The sequence below is a fragment of the Gopherus evgoodei genome, unplaced genomic scaffold (assembly GCF_007399415.2).
Source record: "Gopherus evgoodei ecotype Sinaloan lineage unplaced genomic scaffold, rGopEvg1_v1.p scaffold_44_arrow_ctg1, whole genome shotgun sequence".
In the NCBI taxonomy this organism is placed as follows: Eukaryota; Metazoa; Chordata; order Testudines; family Testudinidae; genus Gopherus; species Gopherus evgoodei.
In genome coordinates, this window is record NW_022060065.1 from 746,153 (window position 1) to 767,496 (window position 21,344).

General features: G+C 41.3%; 1 protein-coding gene across 2 annotated transcripts in view; it reads right to left on the reverse strand.

Moving 5' to 3' along the window:
- The window catches only part of TRAPPC9 (trafficking protein particle complex 9), a 742,651-nt gene that overhangs the window by 706,809 nt on the left and 14,498 nt on the right, over positions 1-21,344 (reverse strand). For both annotated transcript variants that reach the window (XM_030546427.1, XM_030546428.1), the window contains exons 3-4: positions 3,252-3,397; positions 665-793 (exon numbers count right to left, since the gene is read on the reverse strand). In XM_030546427.1, the coding sequence (XP_030402287.1) occupies positions 665-793; positions 3,252-3,397 (275 nt within the window). The remainder of the gene's footprint in view (positions 1-664; positions 794-3,251; positions 3,398-21,344) is intronic.

The window sequence follows — 21,344 nt, forward strand, 5'->3', positions numbered from 1 at the left end:
TGTTTCATAAAAGCTATACAATTAAAGTATTTACAAAAAGCATACAAAAGCCTTTCAATGGCAAGTTGTCAGTTTCCTGACTGGTGTTTAATTTTACAACCAACATTTTAATAAAAAGACCTACTAAATGGGCTTTGTTTAAAATTGATATGAATTACACTTCAATATTAGAGTATTATAATTCATACAAGTAACTGCATATATACTCTGCCAATAATGCATAAGTTTTAAAGAAAGTGATACGGTCTTCCAAACAAGTCCTTGAATAAAGAACACCAAAGCCTTGGATATTGAACATACCCTTCTTATCCTTATCAATTCATATAGTCCTCTCACACCATTTATATATTTTCTCAAAATTGCCCGAGTTTTTCCCTGCTGAATGATTTTCACCAAATCTTAAGTAGAATCTTGGTCTTAAACACACAACCAGAGAAATTCTGAACAAATTCTCTCTTAATATCACTACAAAACCATTGGATTTTTATACTAAAAATAAATCTTCTCACAAAAAGAAGAAATGTAGTTCAGTTTAATACCATTTTTACCTGTGTGTGAAATTCTTATTACACACGAGGGGGAGTGGAGAGACTATAGATTAAGGGTTGTCATTACTAAACATCTGGGGAAAAAAGTCAGAGCAGAAGCCCCATTTAAGGCTTACCTGGTCGGTGTCTGTTGCTTGCCTCAGTGGGAAGAGAACTACCTTGTGCCCTACGAGCCCCAGCTTTACCTCCTGTGCCACCAGGGTAGTGATAGATAACTGATGCTGAGCATAAACCTTCAAGAGCAGCTGGAGATTAAAGATAAAGAAATATTTACTTAACAGAGAATCAATTCATCACATGATATCAAGTATTATAATTTATAATCCTATAAACAGAGTCTCAAAACCCTCACTCTGTCGGGACACCCACAGAAATTTTTTTCCATGGTACGCATCAATCCCTGCAAAGCCATCCCTGTTGCGCCTACTGAGTTCACACCACACTCGGTCCCCTTCAAGCATGTCCCACCCAGGTACAATCTCATTCCCCATCAGTGAGAAGGAACATGGGCTGCTGAAATGGAGCAAGACCAGGCAGGCCCCCAGGGGGAAGCCCTGGTACAGAAGCCAGCACCACACCAGTGGCAAGGAGGACAAATACTGTCAACCCCACTGCTCAGTGTTTCAGAGTAGCAGCCATGTTAGTCTGTATCTGCAAAAAGAACAGGAGTACTTGTGGCACTTTAGAGACTAACAAATGTATTTGAGCATAAGCTTCCGTGGGCTACAAAAGTTTTTTGCTGACAGTCCATCTTAATTAATTAGCCTCTTAGGAGCTGGTTTGGCAACTCCTACCTTTTCATGTTCTCTGTATGTATACATATCTCCTCACTATATGTTCCATTCTATGCATCTGACGAAGTGGACTGCTCAGTGTGTCCAGCCAGATTTAGCTCTGCAGCTCCTCCGTCACGATGGAGGGACCACAGTAGTGCTGAACTTCAGTGCACAGGGGCCACAATGCAACTCTCTTGATTATGGTCCCATGATCCCTCCATCATGATGCTTTTAGCAATCTCTGTCATAAAGGAGGGGCCACACCTGTCTGGGCAGTGGGGAGGCCAGTCCTGCTCCTCCTTGCCGCTGCCAATGATACGCATCAAGCGTAACGTGTATGGATGCATATATACCTCTGCACCCTTCATGAATACAAATTTTTGTCAGGCTCCTTCCCATGCTAGAACAGAACATTCTAAGCATCATTGCTCCTTTCTCAAGAGTGAAAGGAAAAAGACAGTAAGTAGAGTGGCTGAAGCTGATACGTCTGTTGCAAGAGGGGAGCCATGAAGTAAAATAAAGCAAAGATGTGCCGAGGGAGGGGGGGTTATGTCTACGCTTAGGTGGAGGTGCAAATTCCAGCTTAAAGATACATACCGCATGCTAGCTCCGATCAAGCTAGTGAACTAAAAATAGATTGTAGGTATGGCAGTGTGAGCAGTTAGCCACCCCAAGTACATATCTAGCATCTTGGATGGCTACATACTTGAAGTGGCAAGCCCCTTTTGCCACTTGAACCATTGCAGCTACACTATTTTTAGCACAACAGCTTGATCAGATCTAGCATGTGTATGTGTCCTTGCACCAGAATTTACATCTCCAGCTCAAAGTGTATACATATCTTAAGAGGAGTGGAAGGAGAAGCAAAGAACACAGCAGCAAGAGCTGCTAGTGATTTCCCTACATGGACGATGTAAAGGTCTAGAAAACATGACCTATGAGGGAAGATTGAAAAAATTGGGTTTGTTTAGTCTGGAGAAGAGAAGACTGAGGGGGTACATGATAAGAGTTTTCAAGTACATAAAAGGTTGTTACAAAGAGGTGGGGGGTGAAAAATTGTTCTTGTTAACCTTTGAGAACAGGACAAGAAGCAATGGGCTTAAATTGCAGCAATGGTGGTTGAGATTGGACATTAGGAAAAATCTTCCTAACTGTCAGGGTAGTTAAACACTGGAACAAATTGCTTAGGGAGGTTGAATCTCCATCATCAGAGGTTTTTAAGAACAGGTTAGACAAACATCTGTCAAGAATGGTTTTGTTAATACATAGTCCTGCCTTGACAGCAGGGGATTGGACTAGATGATGGACTGAGGTCCCTAAATTTCTGTGATTCTATGGAGGAATGAGAATCAGCAGCTCAGCATCCAATGACCACTTGTGCACCTAGGAGAAAAGCAACAGCAGCACAAGAAAAAAAGAGACCTGCAAAAAGATGAAGCCTAGGGGCCAAAACTGATTTGCATGATATGAAAGGAGTGACGGTATGTGAATGTAAGTTAAATATATGTGGGTTTGGCAGCCACAGGAGCATACATTTTTTCATCCAGTCTTTACTATGCCTCATACCAGCAAGATTTGAAACATTTTTCCCCACACCTATTCACCTGAGGACTAAGATCACCTTTTAAAAACAGCTATTACACAAGTCATGCATAATATAGTTTTACTAAAGAAGCCCATGTTTTATATTGCAAATATGCTAAATTCTCACTTTCTATAACAAATAGTATTTTCCTTGCATTCTTAGTCACGTACTAATTCTTTTGGCTTGATTTTCAAGTCACATTTTATTGGATTTTTTAAGTGTCTTTTTAAGTGCATTTAATTGCTGCCTTTTTATATTGCAGCAAGAAGGCAAAAAAAAAGTTATTTGCTTCATACTAGAATCTTAAATCATTTGTGTTTTATCAGCATCAATTAAGCCTACCTCCAAGCCACAAAAAGTCATTTACAGAACGCAGAAGTTCCACAGCCATATGATAATGTACCAAGGAATCTTGTAACATCCCAGCTTGTAGACACAGATCACCAACATGTTTCCGCATCCGACCTTGACAACGTTTCTTATAATGTCTGAAATATAAAAGATAGTGTATAGTTACTCCCACAATACCTACATCCTATGAGCTGAGAAAGCACTGAGTTACTTGTTTTTATTCTTCCCTCTCTATTTACGTGTCACTGAGACATTAAACATGGCTGTGACGTTATTGACATGATTGTGACCATGTAGATCATTGTTGTAACCAAGGTCCTATAGTTACACCAAATCTTGTTCAAAGGAGGTCAAGTAAGGCGTCTATAGAAAGCTTGTAACTCACTGTTTATGATTATGCTGTCTGTATGTCTATCTTTTTTGTATTTGACGTTATGAATATTGGCTACGTACTTGTATCTCAATGTGTTTGATTTTAAGTAGCCTCAGTGAAGCATTTGGTCAGCTTCTTGAGAATGGGCACTTACGGGGAACAGTCCTATCAAGAAACACTTAACTGACAATAGACTTTGGGAGATGCCAGTCCACATCTGAGCTTTCCTGGAACGTTCAAACTAACATGTAAACAATGGTGTCGGCCTGCAAAAACCTGAATCATTCATGGACATGTGACTTGCCCAGGTGGCTACAAACTCCATCTTGTTGCTGTGACTTTGCAGAGAAGAACAAAGGGGTTTCTGCCCATAAGAGAGAGAATATAAAAGGCCCTGGAAGCCTCTCCATTCTGTCTTCAGCTGGCTCAATAGATGGCCTCTCCACCCCAAAGAGATGGACTACAACTAAGGGGGTGTGAGTGATTGCTGGACCCAGGCCATAAACCACAACATTGGTCTGAAAAGGATTGGGCTCAGACTAGGAAGGAGTCTAGTCTGTGAAAGAAGCTTATTGGGACATCCTTGATGGTGAGATTTTCCTGTATTCAGTTTACTACTGTATTAGGCTTAGACTTGCATATTTTTAGGTGATAATTGGAGATATACCAGTCTCCTAGAACTGTAAGGGACCTTGAAAGGTCATCGAGTCCAGCTCCCTACCTTCACTAGCAGACCAATTTTTGCCTCAGATCCCTAAGTGGCCCTCTCAATGATTGAACTCACAACCCTGGGTTTAGCAGGCCAATGCTCAAACCACTGAGCTATCCCTCCCCCCGATACCTGGGGGAGCAAACAGCTGTGCATACCGCTCTATCAGTGTTATAAAGGGCAGACAATTTATGAGTTTACCCTATATAAGCTAAATACTAAGTAAAATGGATTTATTTGGGGTTTGGATCCCATTGGGAGCTGAGTCTGGGTGCTAGATACAGGAGCACTTGCTAAGTTATTTTGAGTTAAGTCTGCAGCTTTGGGGGGCATAGTTCAGACCCTGGGTCTGTGTTGGAACAGACTGGCATGTCTGGCTCAAAAAGGCAGGGTTCTGGAGGCCAAACTGACAGAGAAAGACAGGCTCAGAGGTAGTCTCAGCACATCAGGTGACAGTCCCAAGGGGATCTCTGTGACCGAACCCATCACAATGGCAATCCATCCTTTATCACTGAGCAAACAGCCCAACATCAACTATAACCAGTGTATTGGGCAAAATGAAAAATAAAGACCAAACACCCTCAAGAAATATTGATGAGATATATAGACATATTCTGAATATACAGCACTGCTGTACATAGATTAAACTGAAAGCCTTCCTTTCAGAGAATAATTTTACTTGTAAATTATGAAATATATAGAGAAAAATGCTAATAGAAATAGGCAGATCATTCTTTTCACGTTTTATTAATTAAATATACCTCTATCTCGATATAATGCTGTCCTCGGGAGCCAAAAAAAACAACTTACCACGTTATAGATGAAACCAGGTTACATCAAACTTGCTTTGATCTGCCAGAGTGCATAGCCCAGCCCTCCCGGAGCACTGCTTTACCGCGTTATATCAGAATTCGTGTTATATTGGGTTGCGTCATATTGGGGTAGAGGTGTATTTGCTCTGTAGAACTAACAGCCTGTTAAAATAGCACACAACTTTTTCCTGTGAGGGGATGGATTATCTATGGATCTGCTGAAGACCTAAGCATCTTCCCACTTTTACTCACACTTTCAGCCTCGGTGACCAACATCCCAAGAGCTGAATGGGATTCGCTTCAAAGTCCACCTATATCACTAAGTAAAAGATCAGCTAGAAAAATAGCTACAGAACACCACAAGGCATTCAGTCCCCATCTCTCTCCCCAACCACCCAAGTAAGGAAACTACAAGGAACAAGGCAGCTTGTGGAAAATTTTAAACTAAATAGATGCTTCAATAGAGTTAATTATTAGAAAAGTAACTAATCTGGATAATGGATTCTTGATGTAGTATTGAAACTAGCCTTCCTTAACCAGAACTTCTCAGAAACAAGTAGGTGAATGGAACAGATGCAAAGTAACAAATATATACTTGCCCCTAGGGACTCATCATGCTTCAAGACAGGAGGCAAATCATTCACTTTCTCAGAAGAGACTTCTCTCAAGGTATGTCTACACTGCAATAAAAATCTGTGGCTGACCTGTGTCAGCAGACTTCAGCTTGGACTGTGGGACTGTTTTATTGCAGTGTAGACTTGCAGGCTCAGGCTGGACCCTATGAAGCCCAGAAGTCTACACTTCAAACAAACACCCTAGAGCCCAAGACCTGCAAGCCTAGTCAGTTAGCACGGCCCAGCCACAAGTGTCTAGTTGCAGCACAGACATACCCTCAGAGTCCCTCAGCAAATATCCGCACATTCTGTTCTGCCTTCAAGGACACACCTAAGTATTCTATAGACTGAAAATATTTGCACCACCAGTAATTAAGCTTTTTTTCCATTGGAAAGATTGAATAAAACGGTCACTCATCTACATTAATTTTGTAAGTACACACAAATCCTAGTGCTGTATCATCAGAGATTCTTCCAATATGAGTATATTATTCAAATACATTTCTCAGTGTTTCTAGTATCTTCTCTCCAAGGTTACATTTCTCCAAGCTATTTAAGTCTTTCCTCTTCTTCCTCTTTTACATAAGAACTAAATGAAATAACCATCAACCCCAAGGTCAGTTAATTGAGACTATACAAATTGATCTCCTTTCATATAAAAAATCAAACCTCGCCATCTAAAAAATTAAATGTAATAGGAATAAAGTTTTCATTTCAGAATCCAATTTAAGTTAGCGAAGATTTACAGCATATATACGGACTAACCCTAAAGCAGAGATTCTCGAACTGCGTTCCGCGGACTACCAGTGGTCTGCAAGCTCCACTGGCGTGCGCTGTGGATAGTTCCCTCTAAGGTGCATGCCTACATGGCTGCACACGAGAAAATAAAGGGCCACCCACCTAACTAGTGGAGCCATATGGTGCCTGGACCTTGGAGAAGACGCATATATAAGGTGAGGTGGTGGCCGGGGGGGGAGGGGCGCGCAGGGAATAGAGAGTAGGGAGGAGGCGGTAGTGGGGTGAGAAGAGGGGTTGGGGGGGAATTAGGGACATGCAGGACTGCAGCGGCCAAAGAGGCAACTTCTCCCAGCTCCAGGGCTGTGGCTACAAGGGCTGCCATGACAGGGGTGAACCCCTTCACTCCCCCCTAGGCCCAGTTCAGGGGCTGCTGCGGCGGGGGGGATGGGCCACATCCATCACATTAGAAAGGTAAGACTACTGATATTAAAATATGTGTTGTGTGATTTATAGAAAAAAGTTAATTTTAAAAAATGTATATAGCACTTTTATGCAAAGTGCTTTACAATAGCTAGTTGATGGTACAAACATTTGGAAAGATCATTATGTGGTCCGCCGAGACCCTCTGCAATTTTCAAGTGGTCCGCAAAGAAAAAGTTTGAGAACCACAGCCCTAAAGAATTTGAAAGAGTGTAACAGGGACCTCAGGAAAATTACAGAGCACTTTGTATGAACTGGTACACTTCCCTATGAAAAAAAGAGGAAAACTCAGTAAAATTGTGTGGAAACATGAGACTAGCAGAGATTTATGCCTGTAACAGCAGCAATTGGATTTGTTATGACTAAATTCAATTCATGATAACGTTTTAAAAAACGGAATTTAACATCTAAACCAGGGGTCGGCAAACTTTCAGAAGTGGTGTCCCAAGTCTTCATTTGTTCACTCTAATATAAGTTTTCATGTGCCAGTAATACATTTTAATGTTTTCAGACGATCTCTTTCTACAAGTCTATAATATATAACTAAAGTATTGTTGCATGTAAAGTAAATAAGGTTTTTTAAATGTTTAAGAAACTTCATTTAAAGTTAAATTAAAATGCAGAGCCCCCCCCCCGAATTGGTGGCCAGGACCCGGGCAGCATGAGTGCCACTGAAAACCAATGGGAGAATACTTCAACCTCTCTAACCACTCAGTGACAGACCTGAAGGTGACAATTTTACAACAAAAAAACTTCAAAAACAGACTCCAAAGAGAGATCGCTGAGCTTGAATTCATATGCAAATTAGATACAATTAACTTAGGTTTGAACAGAGACTGGGAATGGTTAGATTGAATTAGTGTAATGGCCCATTTCCTCATGTTAAGTATCCTCACACCTTCCATGGGTCATCTCAATTATCACTACAAACTTTTTTTTTCCTCCAGCTGATAATAGGTCCTCTCATTTGATTGGCCTCTTACAGTTGGTATGGCTACTTCCACCTTTTCATGTTCTCTGTATGTATAAATATCTTCTTGCTGTATGTTCCAGTCTATACATCCAATGAAGTGGGCTGTAGCCCACAAAAGCTTATGCTCAAATAAATTTGTTAGTCTCTAAGGTGCCACAAGTACTCCTGTTCTTTTTATATATAGTAAGAGGCGTCCCCAATAAAAACACCCATTTTAAAATAACTATCTGTAATTCATTGTTGTTTATGAAGAACTAAGTTATCCAAGTGAACGATTTTTATTGTTGTTACAACAATGTGCAGTTTTTCCAACTTGTGCTTTAACACTGTACAAATGTCTCTGCCAAGTCAAAAAGGTGAACATTCATGTAAACAAGATCCACCCTCAACATACAGATGATAAAAAACTTAATTCACTAGATGCTTGGGGTTTTTGTCTGGTTTTCTTTTTAAAGTCACCCAGCTACAAAAAGGGTCAATAAAAACATTAATTCAGAACTAGACTGAAAAAATGCTTGTCGTCTGTTATCAAATGCATTTTATTTATATATAGCAAAAAATTAAAAATCACGTTTTGGTGATTTCCTCTAGTGTACAGTCATGAAATAAATTATTTGTCCCAGCTACTGATGCTATGAGGCCTGAGATGAAGAAATTGATGCAAAATTTTACAATATAATAAGGAGGTTATAACTTTTTTTTTCCTGGATGCATTAGTTGATTATGAGTCACCAGGGTTCTGGTTCCCTGTGGTCTAAGCCAATTCCCACACAGTGACAGAGGTTAGACGTCATTTTCTATGCTCTCTCAGACGAAGTGGCATGAGCAGAGCGCCATTGTACTTGCTTGCTCTTCCTCTTCCCCATAAGGCAATCCAAGATTTTTGATGGACAGTGACTGCTGAAGACACGAGATGAAAAAGCACCCCAATCCCCAAAAATACTGGCAAGTGGCAGCACGTCCACTAATCCTATCCCAAACCATAAAGGATGTTGTCACTTACAGGACTACATGCATAGGCAATGAGTTATATGGGCTCGAGGTGCCCGGGCTCCAGGAATATTCAGGGTCGGGTGCCCTGCTCCAGCAATATTTGGAGCTGGGTCTCTCCCCCAGCCCTGCCTGGATCAGGCCCCGGCTCCAGCCCCCACGGGTCTCCCACCACCGCTCCGCCCCACCACGTCCCTGCCTGGAGCAGGTCCCAGCCTCTGCCTTCCACCCCTCCCCCTGCGTCCTCCCTCCGCCGCGTCCCTCCCTGCTCGCAGATCCCGGCCTCCGCCTTCCACCCCTCCCCGTGTCCCCCCTCCGCCGCATCCCTCCCTGCTCGCAGATCAGCTCCCGGCAGAACTGTTGCCTGCTGCCCAAGGGTCCTAGCGCCTGCCATCCGAAAATGGCAAGGCAGGCTGCCCTTACCCTGCTCTTCTGCCCTAGCCCTGAGCCTCCCCAACACCCCAAACCCTCATCCTCAGCCAGAGCCCTCATCCCCCCACACCCTGAGCCTCTGCCCCAGCTCTGAGCCCCCCGTATCATGAACCCCTCATCCTCAGCCCCAACCCACATTCCCCTGCAGCCTGATCCTCTGCCCTAGCATGCACCACCTCCCCCTTCCTACACCCCCCCAGCCGAGCTTGCACCCCTCACCCCCTCCTGCACACCCACTCCATGCCCCAGCCCCCCCAAACTCCTTCCCAAACACCCCTCCTGCACCCTAATCCCCAGCCCAGGATCTGCACCCCAGACCTCTCCCCTGAAACGCCATCCAGAGCCTTAGGCAGGTGGAGGCAGAGTTGGGGGGGAGCAGAGTTGGGGGGGCGGGTTCTGGGCACCACCAAAATTTCTACAAACTTGCCTTCCATGACTACATGGTCTTATGGGATACCTCATAGCTTCACACAACCATTCAAAACCTCCATCTTTGAATGTTCCCCACTCACTAGAGTTACATGTGGTTGACTACTGAGAGGCTGGCTTACAATGTGCTTTCAACTATAGTTCCATCTTTATGCAGCAGCTGCTATGTTTTTAAGGAACAAAATCCTCTTAAGTAGTAAGAATCAATATTGTTTTGGAAGCACTGTGTAGTGCTGGTGGAAAACAGACTGCTTGTCTGCTACCACAGTAAAACAGTTACCACTAACAGCCACCATAATACCTCCATCAAACTTGCTTACCTTATTCTAGGTGTCCACATTTCTGGTTTAATATTAAGCATCTCATCAGCTGGCATGTGCAGGACACAATACATACCTCTGTACCACTTCTGCGGATAGAAGCAGAAGGCAGAGTCCTGGCCACTTCCATCCCCACCTGATCTCATGTACATATGGTGCATATATATTGCAGCCATGCATTTGACTTTATATGCATTGCTCTGTTCCACCCTATTTTACTGTCTCCAGCTAAAATTGCCCTAGGTGCCTGCCATAATTATGTGCAAAATTCAGAATGGGCAAAAAAGTGTTAAATCATTACATTTCAAACTAGAGGTAAATTTAATCACAAACCATTTAGCAAAAAGTTTGGAGGAGTTCCTTATTCTTCAAAGTGTCAGAAAACAAAACTGACGGTTCAAAAAACATGCAAAATGAATTGGCAAAGTTTTCATGCAAAATGCTGCAAAAGAAAAAAAATCCCCACCAAATTCAATCAATTCCCAATTCTGGTTAGCATGCAAAAAAAACAAATCTCACTGTTCATAACATTACTGAGCCTTTAAAAATCCAGCTACAGCATTTAATTTTCATCACTGACAAAACATTTTAATTTTGAAAATAAACACAGGCAATAGCTTCATTGCTTCGAGTTTACAAAATAAAGCAGCTTCCCGAGGCCAGCAGCCATCTCAGCAAATTGTTTGTGTTCTACGAAAAAAATTCCAGCATTGCCACCAAATAGAATTGCCATATGCTAAAAGAAGTGAACCCATGATAACAGTCCAGCAGTAATTCTTAGTTGTACTGGAAAACAAACATATACAAGCAACACTCAACTATGTAATGAACACAGAATGGAAAGGCAGCACATGAAAACTAACTCATTTTAAAATATAATCTATCACAGCCTACCTTTTCAGACCCAACAACAAACTCACAGGGCAGTATGAGAGGGAAAAAAAAGAAAAGAAAGGAAGGAACAAAACAAAAATTAGAAATATACAAGAACAGAAAAAAATTAAATAGCCAGGTATACATGTACTCAGATTTCACACAGTTTGACAAAGAGCAGTGAACAAATCCCACCTATTATATATTAACATTAGAAAAGCAATACATCTATATAGCATCTTGCTCTCTCATCACCCAATAACAATGCTAAGTAGATGTCTTATCAGTTCAAAATCAACAATGTGCCCATACTAACACCTGAGTTGATGTGAATAACTTAAACATTAAAATAATTTGAGCCCAACAGTCTAGAAATACTGGTTTGTTTGGTTTTTTTTTAAATTGAAAACAGGGAAAGCCTAGAAAAAGTTATTAAACAGCGGTGTCTGAAATGGCCAAGAGGGAGTGACTTCAACAGAAATGATCTCATATGAAGACCTGAAAACAAACAGTCATAGTACTACACACAATCAGTAACACACCAGATAAGAGAACATTAAACTTGTCTATAACATAGCATGCTGAGGCACCACCACAGGAGCTCTGAGTATGCACCTTCCCTGATACCTTGAGGTTCAAAAGCCTTTTGTTTCTTCATAAGGATACACAATCCCACCTACTTTGTCCAGTGGGAATTCCTGGCTAGTCAACAGATGGTTATATCGTAAATGCATCAGATCCAGAAGTTTTTAACAACTGGCTCTTTCCTGCTCAGAGTAGCTATATCTTTTGCCACTACCAGATTCTTGGAACCTGAAGTCCAGGCATTTTGGACCATAGGGAATGCTATTTCCTCTCTACATCTTAACCTTAGGCTTCAACCCTGCTGAGTCCTACAGATGTGCTTATCTTTATGCATTGTGAGTAGTCCCCACTCATGTCAAGTCTTGACAAACCAATGCCTTAATGCTCCTACTCATCCCCTCCTCTTGGCTATTCCAGTCCATTTTAAGATCATGTACCTGCTTTGATTTCTGCTTCTCTTTATTAACCAGTCAGGAACATCATAAATAAAATACATTGTTTCTATAGTGCTTTCCGTATGAAGACTTTAAAGTACCTTACAAACATTAATGACCTAAGGAAATATTGTCCCCATTCTACAGATGAGGAAACCAAAGTACAGTGGGATTAACCGATTTGCCCAGGATCACATGCTGGCAGGCTGTGCCAGGAACTGAACCAAGGTCTGACTCCCAGTCCTATGTCTTATAATCAACAAGATCATCTTTCTTTCCACGGCTTCCTACTTCTCATCTGCTAAGTAAGCATTTTACCATTTAAGCTAATTCTCCAACACAAATACTGTAATTAGGCTTAGAAGGATTTGATTTTAATCAGTAAATGTCACTAAACATCTAAACCATACACACAAACCGATGAAAAAGTATTTCCATTGATGATCATCTAAAATTTATAAATAGGCAAACTAAGAAAAAGACTGCTTGAGAAATATCAGAGTATGGCTTAAGGATATTTACTTTGTATATTTTGACATGATGTTGACAATCTATGTTTTAATAGCTATAAAGCTAATTTTTTGAATCTCAATGTCTGTCAAATAAATTTGACTTCCTCACAATTTCCCAACTAGGAAAATTTAAAATTGATAATTTTTAGCCCCTTTGATTTTTAAACAGATTTTATCCATTGAAATTTTAAAAAAATCAAGTTCTGCCAAGCCTACTTGTAATGTTCCCCTTGATATCACCACTCTTAGTATAGAACCTGGAAAACAGTATCATCTACCAGGTACACAAGTAAACTGCCAGAAGACACAGATCTCAACTCTGCCTTCCTCTCAACAGCATCTAGCATCTCTGGACTACAAAGCATGAAATGACTCATACCCTAGTTTATAAGCACTGCATTTAGGTAGCCAGTTTGGTTACAATAATCATTCACCTCAGCAGCGAATATTACTTCTTGATAATAATGTGACCCTTACTAGCTGGGTGAAACATGACTGCACTAATCCTGGCCATCTAATCCTAGTCACCAGGTTAGCATGGTCCAAGCTCATAATGCACAGTGTTTGGCACGAAATACACTAGCCTGAAAGGATATTAATTTAATTGAGGGGTTTAAAATGTTCTTTCAGTTGAACGTACTTGGGCATTATGGTATGACCAAAATTACCCTGGCATGTTTCATCCTGGTTATGTGTAACTCACTAATTTCAGCTGAGATATTTTCTGTGTCGACATACTTACCGGGTTCATTTGGTATGGGGTGTCTCTCTAGCATTCAGATGATAACTCATTCAAGAGGCCAACTCAACTGTAACTGCAGGTTTGAGAGTTGCAGGCAAAGATTAACTTCCCACAGATTAAACAATCTGTGACCAAATGATCAGAAGTGCACTGAGGCATGAAATCCCTCTGTGCAATACTTGGTAGTATTCTAATGCAGTCATTTGCATCAAGACAGGGCAATATTCAGGCCTTAGCAGCAGCTATAAACTATATGAAGCTAGGACACCTCATTGTCTCCATGAAAAAAGAGATGAAAGTGGAGAAAAGGAGTTGTCATAAATACAGAGGGAAGGGTAACAACCTTTCTGTATACAGTACTATAAAATCCCTTCTGACCAGAGGCATAAAATCCTTTTACCTGAAAAGGGTTAAGAAGCTCAGGTAACATGGCTGGCACCTGACCAAAAGGACCAATAAGGGGACAAGATACTTTCAAATCGCACGGGGAGAGGGAGGAGGCTTGGTTTTGTCTGGTTTCGGTCTGTCTGTTCTGTGTGCTTGCCGGAGACAGATCAAGAAAGCAAGCAATCCAACTCCATTAGTATTAGTAAGTACTAGCGATGGAATGTGTTAGCTTACCTTTATTTTGGCTTGTGATTCCCTTTGTCTAAGAGGGAGGTTTATACCTGGTTTTGTAATGTTAGGCCTGAATAAAGATATAGCAGACAAAACCAGGTATGCCAACCTGACCAAAGTCAGTCTAACAGAGGTTTGTGGGTAATCCCTGAGTGGAAATGAACTGAGAAGCAGCATGTCTCACGAAGAGGGGTTAGAGTCCCTTCACAAAAATGGGACAAGTTGGCAGTAAGTGCCTGGGGGACGCCCCGTTGTCTCTGATACTTAGAGATTGGAAAAAGATTTCTGAGACCGCTAGTCTAGTTAAATTTAAGATGAGAAATCTGTGTTGGATCCAATGGCCATCATTTACCTTTCATTTGTCCCCGACTAGAGACTGGCCGGAGGGTGAAACCTTTTCCACAAATAGGATGAACTCCTTAAGGGATATTTTGGTTGTTCTTAGGCCGGGACAAATGGATTATTTATTTGTATGGTATAATTATAAACCCATAGAGGGACGGGTAGCTTTTGAAGCTGTTTGTATGGAGAGCTCTTGTAAAAAATCCCCCACCATATGCCCCAGAGCTGCACCGGGAGGAGGACAATTTTGTTCCTGTTCTTCCCCGTCTGGTGGAGTGCAAGGATTCAAAAGCAGGTTAGGGACAGTTCAGGGACAGAGGAGAATCAAGGGGGAGCTCAGAATGATGTTCCCTCATCTTCAGAGGTATCAGGCAGCCTCAGCCCCTGTGTGCAGCCTCCAGCCAGCCTTTCGCAAACTTGGCCAGGGACTGCTTCTCAAACAGTCCCAATATTACAGCAGCCCTCGTCCTCGCCCTTGTGGACCCCTACTAGGTTACTTAACTCCATGAGGGAGAATGTTTCTGAGACACCCCTGATATTACAAGCCTCGTTGAGAACTTATCTGGTTCCACTGATTGCTGGGGAACATGAGATGGTTTTTACCCATACCCTGTTTGCAACTTCAGATTTGTTTAACTGGCAGCGCACTATGCCTCACTTATGAGACAACCCTGAGGCAGTGGAAAGAATGTTCTGCACAATCTTTTTCACTCATGTGCCCACTTGGGCAAATGTAAATCAGTTATTAGATACTCTCATGACAGAAGATGAAAGACAAAAAGTAAAAGAAAAATCTGCAGGTCATTTGAATGCACCTTGGCTAATTACTGACCCTAATTGGAATCCCAATAATCCAGCTCAAAAGACAAAGTTGGATGGATTTTTAAAAGCTGTTTTAAATGGTATTAGAGATGCAGTGGAGGCTACTCCAAATTGGAGCAAGGTGACTGCTTGTGTTCAGAGTCCAGACAAGCATCCCTCTGACTTTTGTGCTCGACTGATTTGTGAAGTTAAAAAGCATGGGAATTTGAATCCTGAAACTGATCATGAAAAGGAGATGGTTAAAATGGTTTTCATCTCACAATGTGCAAAGGTTATTGCAAAAAGATTTAGAGAGCATCCAGATGGTATGCAAGGAAAAAGTTTGTCTGAAGTAGTTAGCATTGCTACCAGAATGTTTAATGGGAGAAAGGAAAAGAAAAAAAAAAAGGACATAAGGAAGGGTGGGGGCTAGTTAAGAAGCCCACCCTCCTAGCTAAACTGGTAGTGGAACAAGCAGGTGCCTATGGAAGGGACGGTTCAGTGAAAAAAGCAGGATCGGGCCCAGGCGGGCAGGCAACAGACAGGGAGATTGGAAAACAGGTTGGAAAATTTTGAGGGTGTAGTGGAAGGAAGAAGTAAGTAAGTGTAAGCATGTGGATTTCAAATACCCAGGACTTACTTGGAATGGTGATTTGAGTTGATAAAAGTGGCTGTTGGGAGACAAGCAAGTAATTTAAGGGAGAGTGAGAAGTTAACTCTGTAGTTGCTGGAGGGAACAGTAGTTGAACTTTGCAAAAATGCTAAAGAGAAAAGTTCTTGGTGTCTTTTGAAATGTCTTGGAAATGTTTGTAAATAAATTCAGGCAAAGAAATTATTGGATTGCAATCATTTGGCTATAAACAATTTAGTTGAATTAGTTGAAGAATGTAGACAGTGCTATGTAATTGAAATTTTATTAGCCTCTAAGGGCACTGTAAGTGGTGATGTTTTCTTTCAGTGTTTGAAAGCAGGAGTTAAAAGTAAAAAGCAAGCCAGAAAGCATCTGTATTAATGCAAATTATCTAACTGATAAGGTAGGAGCTACTGAAACCTGGGCTGCCTATGAAACACATACAAAAAAATATGGGGTAATTCCTCTGTTTTTCCTGAAATCAACAAGGGTATTTGTCTATTTTAAGCAATGATTGACTGCCCAAAAGGGTAGACCTCTGTTTTTTGTCTTTCAGATAATCAGAGAAAACTGATGCCAGCTGAACAGCATTCAATGTACCATGCATTTACTTGCACAATAGGAATTATGTTTTGGGTTCTATGTTCTGTCTTGTGGTGTTTGTCTTGTGGCTGGAATTGTTGTGTTTAGTGTTTTCATGGGATGGTCTGGTTTGGAATCAGGCAGAAGGGTTGGATTGGGATGCAGATACTTGTTTTATTCAACTTGGAATACAAAGAGCTTAAATAAACCAGGGAAATGTAATATACTAAAGTCTAATACATTTCCTTAAGTAAGAAAAAGAAACTTCATTGGCCAAATTGTTAATTGCAAAATTGTTGTTAAAATTTGCATACCAACAGTCTTCGAAAGCAAAGACATGAAAAGTTAACCCATTCCCCGTATTGTACATGGGATCCTTCTGGCTACCTCAGATTTCTAGCCAAAGGGCTGGGGATGGTGGGAAGCTATTGGCCTAAAGGTTGTATTGAGTGAACTCCTCAAAGTGGGAGTGCTTGTCCTCGCTTGTTGCTCCAAAGTTCTGTAATCAAGTTATTTTAGTGAAAGGGTATATGTAGCATACATTGAATAATAAGACTAATGTACTGTATATGGCAATGTTTATGGGTTTGTTGTTGGGAAAAAGGTGTATAAGTAAAAAGTGGAAGTTTCCTTTGTAGGGTAAAAGAAGCCAAGAAGGTAAGAAGAACAAAGAACAGAATAAGTTAACTGGAAAAAAAAAAATAGCAAGTTCAGGCTATAGATAGGACACTGACTCAATTCACAGTCAAGACTTGGCTAACAAGCAGGAAAAGGAGGGCTTGAATATGCCCAAACAGCTATGAGATCTGCAAAACACTGCCAGGCACTAATGAAATGTGTTAGGTTTCTTTTCTCACAGGTAAAGAAGTGCTACCCAAAGACCCTAGCAGCCCTGCCACTCCTTGGAACAAGAAAACTGGATTGATGTAGAGGTCTACCAGCAAAAGACTGCTTTGGCTCCATGCTGGAAAGGCCGTTATTAAGCCCTGCTGACTACCAACACCGCTGTGAAGTGCCAAAAATTGACTCCTCGGACCCAAGATTCTCACTGCAAAAAGACCCCTCCACCTCGGGAGAATTCTCCTACTGATGATTAGCCTGTTTCTCCTTTTAGCTCTACTGTGCCTTCTGGACCGCAGGGAAAAAGTACAAGGTGAAGTGCTAGTAACCTCTCCCTTATCCACTGACATATCTATTGTGCCTTTGAATTTTTCTAGAAAAAGCAAAACCATTACAGGGTGATGTGCTAGTAACCTCTTCCCTGTAGGATGCTGCACCACGACTGTTTTGTAAAAAAAGAAGGAACACTTGCTCCACTGAAACTACCAAAGTCCAGGAATTCCTGACTAGAAAGGACATTAAGAACTGACCCTGGTGAAGAAACAAAAAATTGTACACTGGCAAAAAAAAAAAAAAAAATTTTGTGGGACCCATGCTTGGGAATGTGGTATTGATTGGATTTTGGGTTTTATTCTACAGGCTGTGCCATGTGTTCTGGATAAATCCTTCAGCATGTATTGCTCTCTCTAATTCGATTTTAAATAACAAGTACCCGAAGAGTTTGTTCTGCCACTGGAAATTTTACCTGTATTGAAACCATTCCAGTGACTAATAATGTAACCCCCTCCTATGCTATTAATGTCAATGCCTTTTAAAAGTACCTGAAAATAGTTAAATAACAGATGTAATATAGTACTATACCAAGGAAAGATGGTATTAAATATCACTGAGGCTGGAAAGGCATTGCAGTGGAATCTAGTATGTTTGGAAATTCAGGATTTCCTGATGATCAGCTGATGGCCATTCGGAGTGATCCTGAGTACCAGACTTAGCCCACTGCCCTTACAGACACATCAGAAGTACCATCTGACCTGTGGTCATGGAGATTTTCTGGGTGGAAGTGTGAACATTTACAGTGCTCCTTCCAAGCATTTGGATCGGAGGGTGTGGGCTTCCACATACCGAATCCTGACGGGTCCATGGGGAGGATGCACATGGGATTGGATTATTCACCGAAACATCTGGGAAATTAGACCACTTGGTATACCTAACTGATTTATAGTCAGTGCCCCAATCCCTTAGTTGTCAGACAAACAGGATTCCACTCTTTTGTCCGTGCACTAATTCCTGGATTGTGAGTGGCTAAGCTCAAGAGAGCAATTGTAAATATTTCTGCAGAGTTTAAAAAAACAGCTAATGCATTAACAGATGCTTTCCAAAAGTTGCAACGAGAAATTGATGATGAAGTTGCAGAAGTGACTTTGCAAAATAAACGTGTGCTAAATGCCATGAATGCTGAATTATGGGGGCTTGTGCTCGTATCAGGAAAAAATGTTGCTTTTCTGTTAATCACTCTGGCTTAATTGACAAGGATTTACAAGATATTAAGAATGTTGCTGTTGTTTTCCATGCTGTATCTCTTGATCACACTTTTAGTTTTGAGGACCTCCACCCAGACCTTGGGTCATGGTTTACTAGCCTCTCCCATACAATTGTTAAATGGATATGTGTCCCAAGAGTCCCGTTATGGTCCTCTAGGTATAATGGGGGGATTGTTAGGCCTGAATAAAGATATAGCAGACAAAACCAGGTATGCCAACCTGACCAAAGTCAGGGTAACAGAGGTTTGTGGGTAATCCCTGAGTGGAAAAGAACTGAGAAGCAGCACGTCTCACGAAGCACTGGGAAAAAGTGAGATAAGGGAGGGGCTGCATTCCTGGTATAGTACCAACTGTGCTGTGTTAGGAACAGTTCCTTTAAAGAACTGATAAGAAATCCCAGCCTCCCTGTTTTCTCTCCTTGGTTCAGTTCTCTGTCTGTTTTAACTCCCCTACATTCCTAACTTCTGGTGCTTGCTAAGATATTGTTAATCACCTAATGCTGTAAAACACGTATACTAAAAGTGTCTAGTTTCTAGTTGTTAGAAAAAGGGAGTGGGTTGCTCCAGTGAATAATTTATGATGCGATGGAACTGTCCATATAGGCTTATACTAAGATGTAAAGAGCAGGCTAGTTCTCTCTGGAGACGAGCTGCTCTCTATTGATGTGTGCACTTGTCAATAAAGAGCTTTTGATCGGACCTTGCTGGTGTTGCCTGTCTCTCTCGCGGTTAGCCAACGAACTTTGCCATCTGGGGGTTAGAGTCCCTGACAGTAACTTTAAAGTTTTGCCCAGAGGGAAATCCTCTGTGTTTTGAATCTGATTGCCCTGTGAGATTATCTTCCATTCTAATTTCACGGAGGTGCTTCTTTTAACTTCTCTTTCTAATAAAGTTCTGGTTGGTTTTTTTAATTTGATTGGTTTTTTTTAATAGTCTTAAAAAAAAAAAAAAAAAAACACTCCACGGTTGGGTTTGCGCTCATCTTGTTTATTCTCAAGCATCCCCAGGAAAGGGGCTGTAGAGCTTGGAGGAATATTAGGGGAAAGTAGGAACTCCACGTGGTCCTTTCCCTGAGTTTTATCTAATCACTTGGTAGTGGCAGCATTACCTAAACCAAGGTACAAGGGAGGTACCTTGGGGAGTTTTTAACCTAAGCTGGTAGAAATAATCTTAGGGGGGGGGTCTTTCATGCAGGTCCCCATGTCTGTACCCTAGAGTTCAGAGTGGGGAGGGAACCCTGACAGGAGTTCTAACTCGGGGGGGAAGAAAAACCCCAACCATTGTAAGAGGGCTCTCTCTCCCTACCACATCAGTTTGTAGCAGCTGGAAGTACTGAAGAGCGTCTCGTGGTTTGTTTCACCATTCCGATAAAGTTAGTCTTTTCTTTCATCATTTAAACTCATCTCCACCATCACGTGTGCATACCCTCAAGCAAAGAAAAAAATCTTTCCCTATAAGTTTAAAAAAAATGATAAAGTTGCAATGTATGGCTTTAAACAATGATTCCCATTTGGCTGATGAATTACAGGCGCTATACAAAAGAACATGCTACATTATAGACAGGTTTTATTGTGAGATAAATAGTGAGAAGAAACTGGACTAGCATTTCACCTTTGAAGATCTATGTTCAAATACTCTGACTCAAATGTGTAAATTAATGTTATGGTCTCAGCTGAGTTCAAACATAGGCGATAGTCCTGAGTTTCTGTAAAGCAGCCTACAAGAGCTGCAATACTGCAGGGTAGGTTCAAAGTGCTTTGGAAGATCTGTGCAAAGAAGCCCACAAAGGGTATACTTATTACATCATTTCTGGATCAAGCCAGGACTGTTAATCTTTCACTTTCTCAAGTAGTGAAAGAATAAAAAGGCATAAAGTGTCTTTATCTTACTTAAATATAAACAAGAATTTTCGGGGCAGGGGGTTGGAGGGTTCCAATTGGAAGGGGCATAAGAAAGTGACCACAGATTCCAACTATTCAGTATATCTTATTTTGCTAAAATATTACCCAAAATGCTAATCTGAACAGAATTTTTTAAATACCTTTCATGGGCAATTTAAATATAATCCAGATGTTTTTTACAACAGAATAAAAAACACTAGCGCAAAATAACACTGAAAAAAATGGAAATTATGGTTTATCAAGTCTTTCTGGTGTAATTTTTAAATTGAAGATTTATGACAGATTGGAATACTTACTTTCTTCTTAACGACAGGGTGATGCTAAGTGCAGAAACACTGCGGTTAAAGGACACCCAATGCTTGAACCAGTTTAAAAGCTACTGAGGTACAGCAACTCCTCACTTAACATTGTAGTTATTTTCCTGAAAAATGCTATTTTAAGCAAAATGATGTTAAGCGTATCCAATTTCCCCATAAGAATTGATGTAAAATGGGTGGGAGGTTAGATTCCAGGGAATTTTTTTCACCACACAAAAGAGATTATACACATATACAGTATAAGTTTTAAATAATTTTAAACAATTTAATACTGTACTTACCAATGAGGACTGTGAAATTTGGCTGAGGTAGGGGTGTAGTGGGGTTGGGACGTGACAGCTTGCCCCACTCCGCTCACCCAGCGCTCCTGCCGGGGAGCAGGGTTGCGGGGGCTTGCCCCGCTGCGCCCAGTATTCTAGGTGGGGAGCAGGAGTGTGGCGTGGGGGTCTTGCTCCGTTTCACTCACCCGATGCTCGAGCTGAGTTGGGAGTTTGCC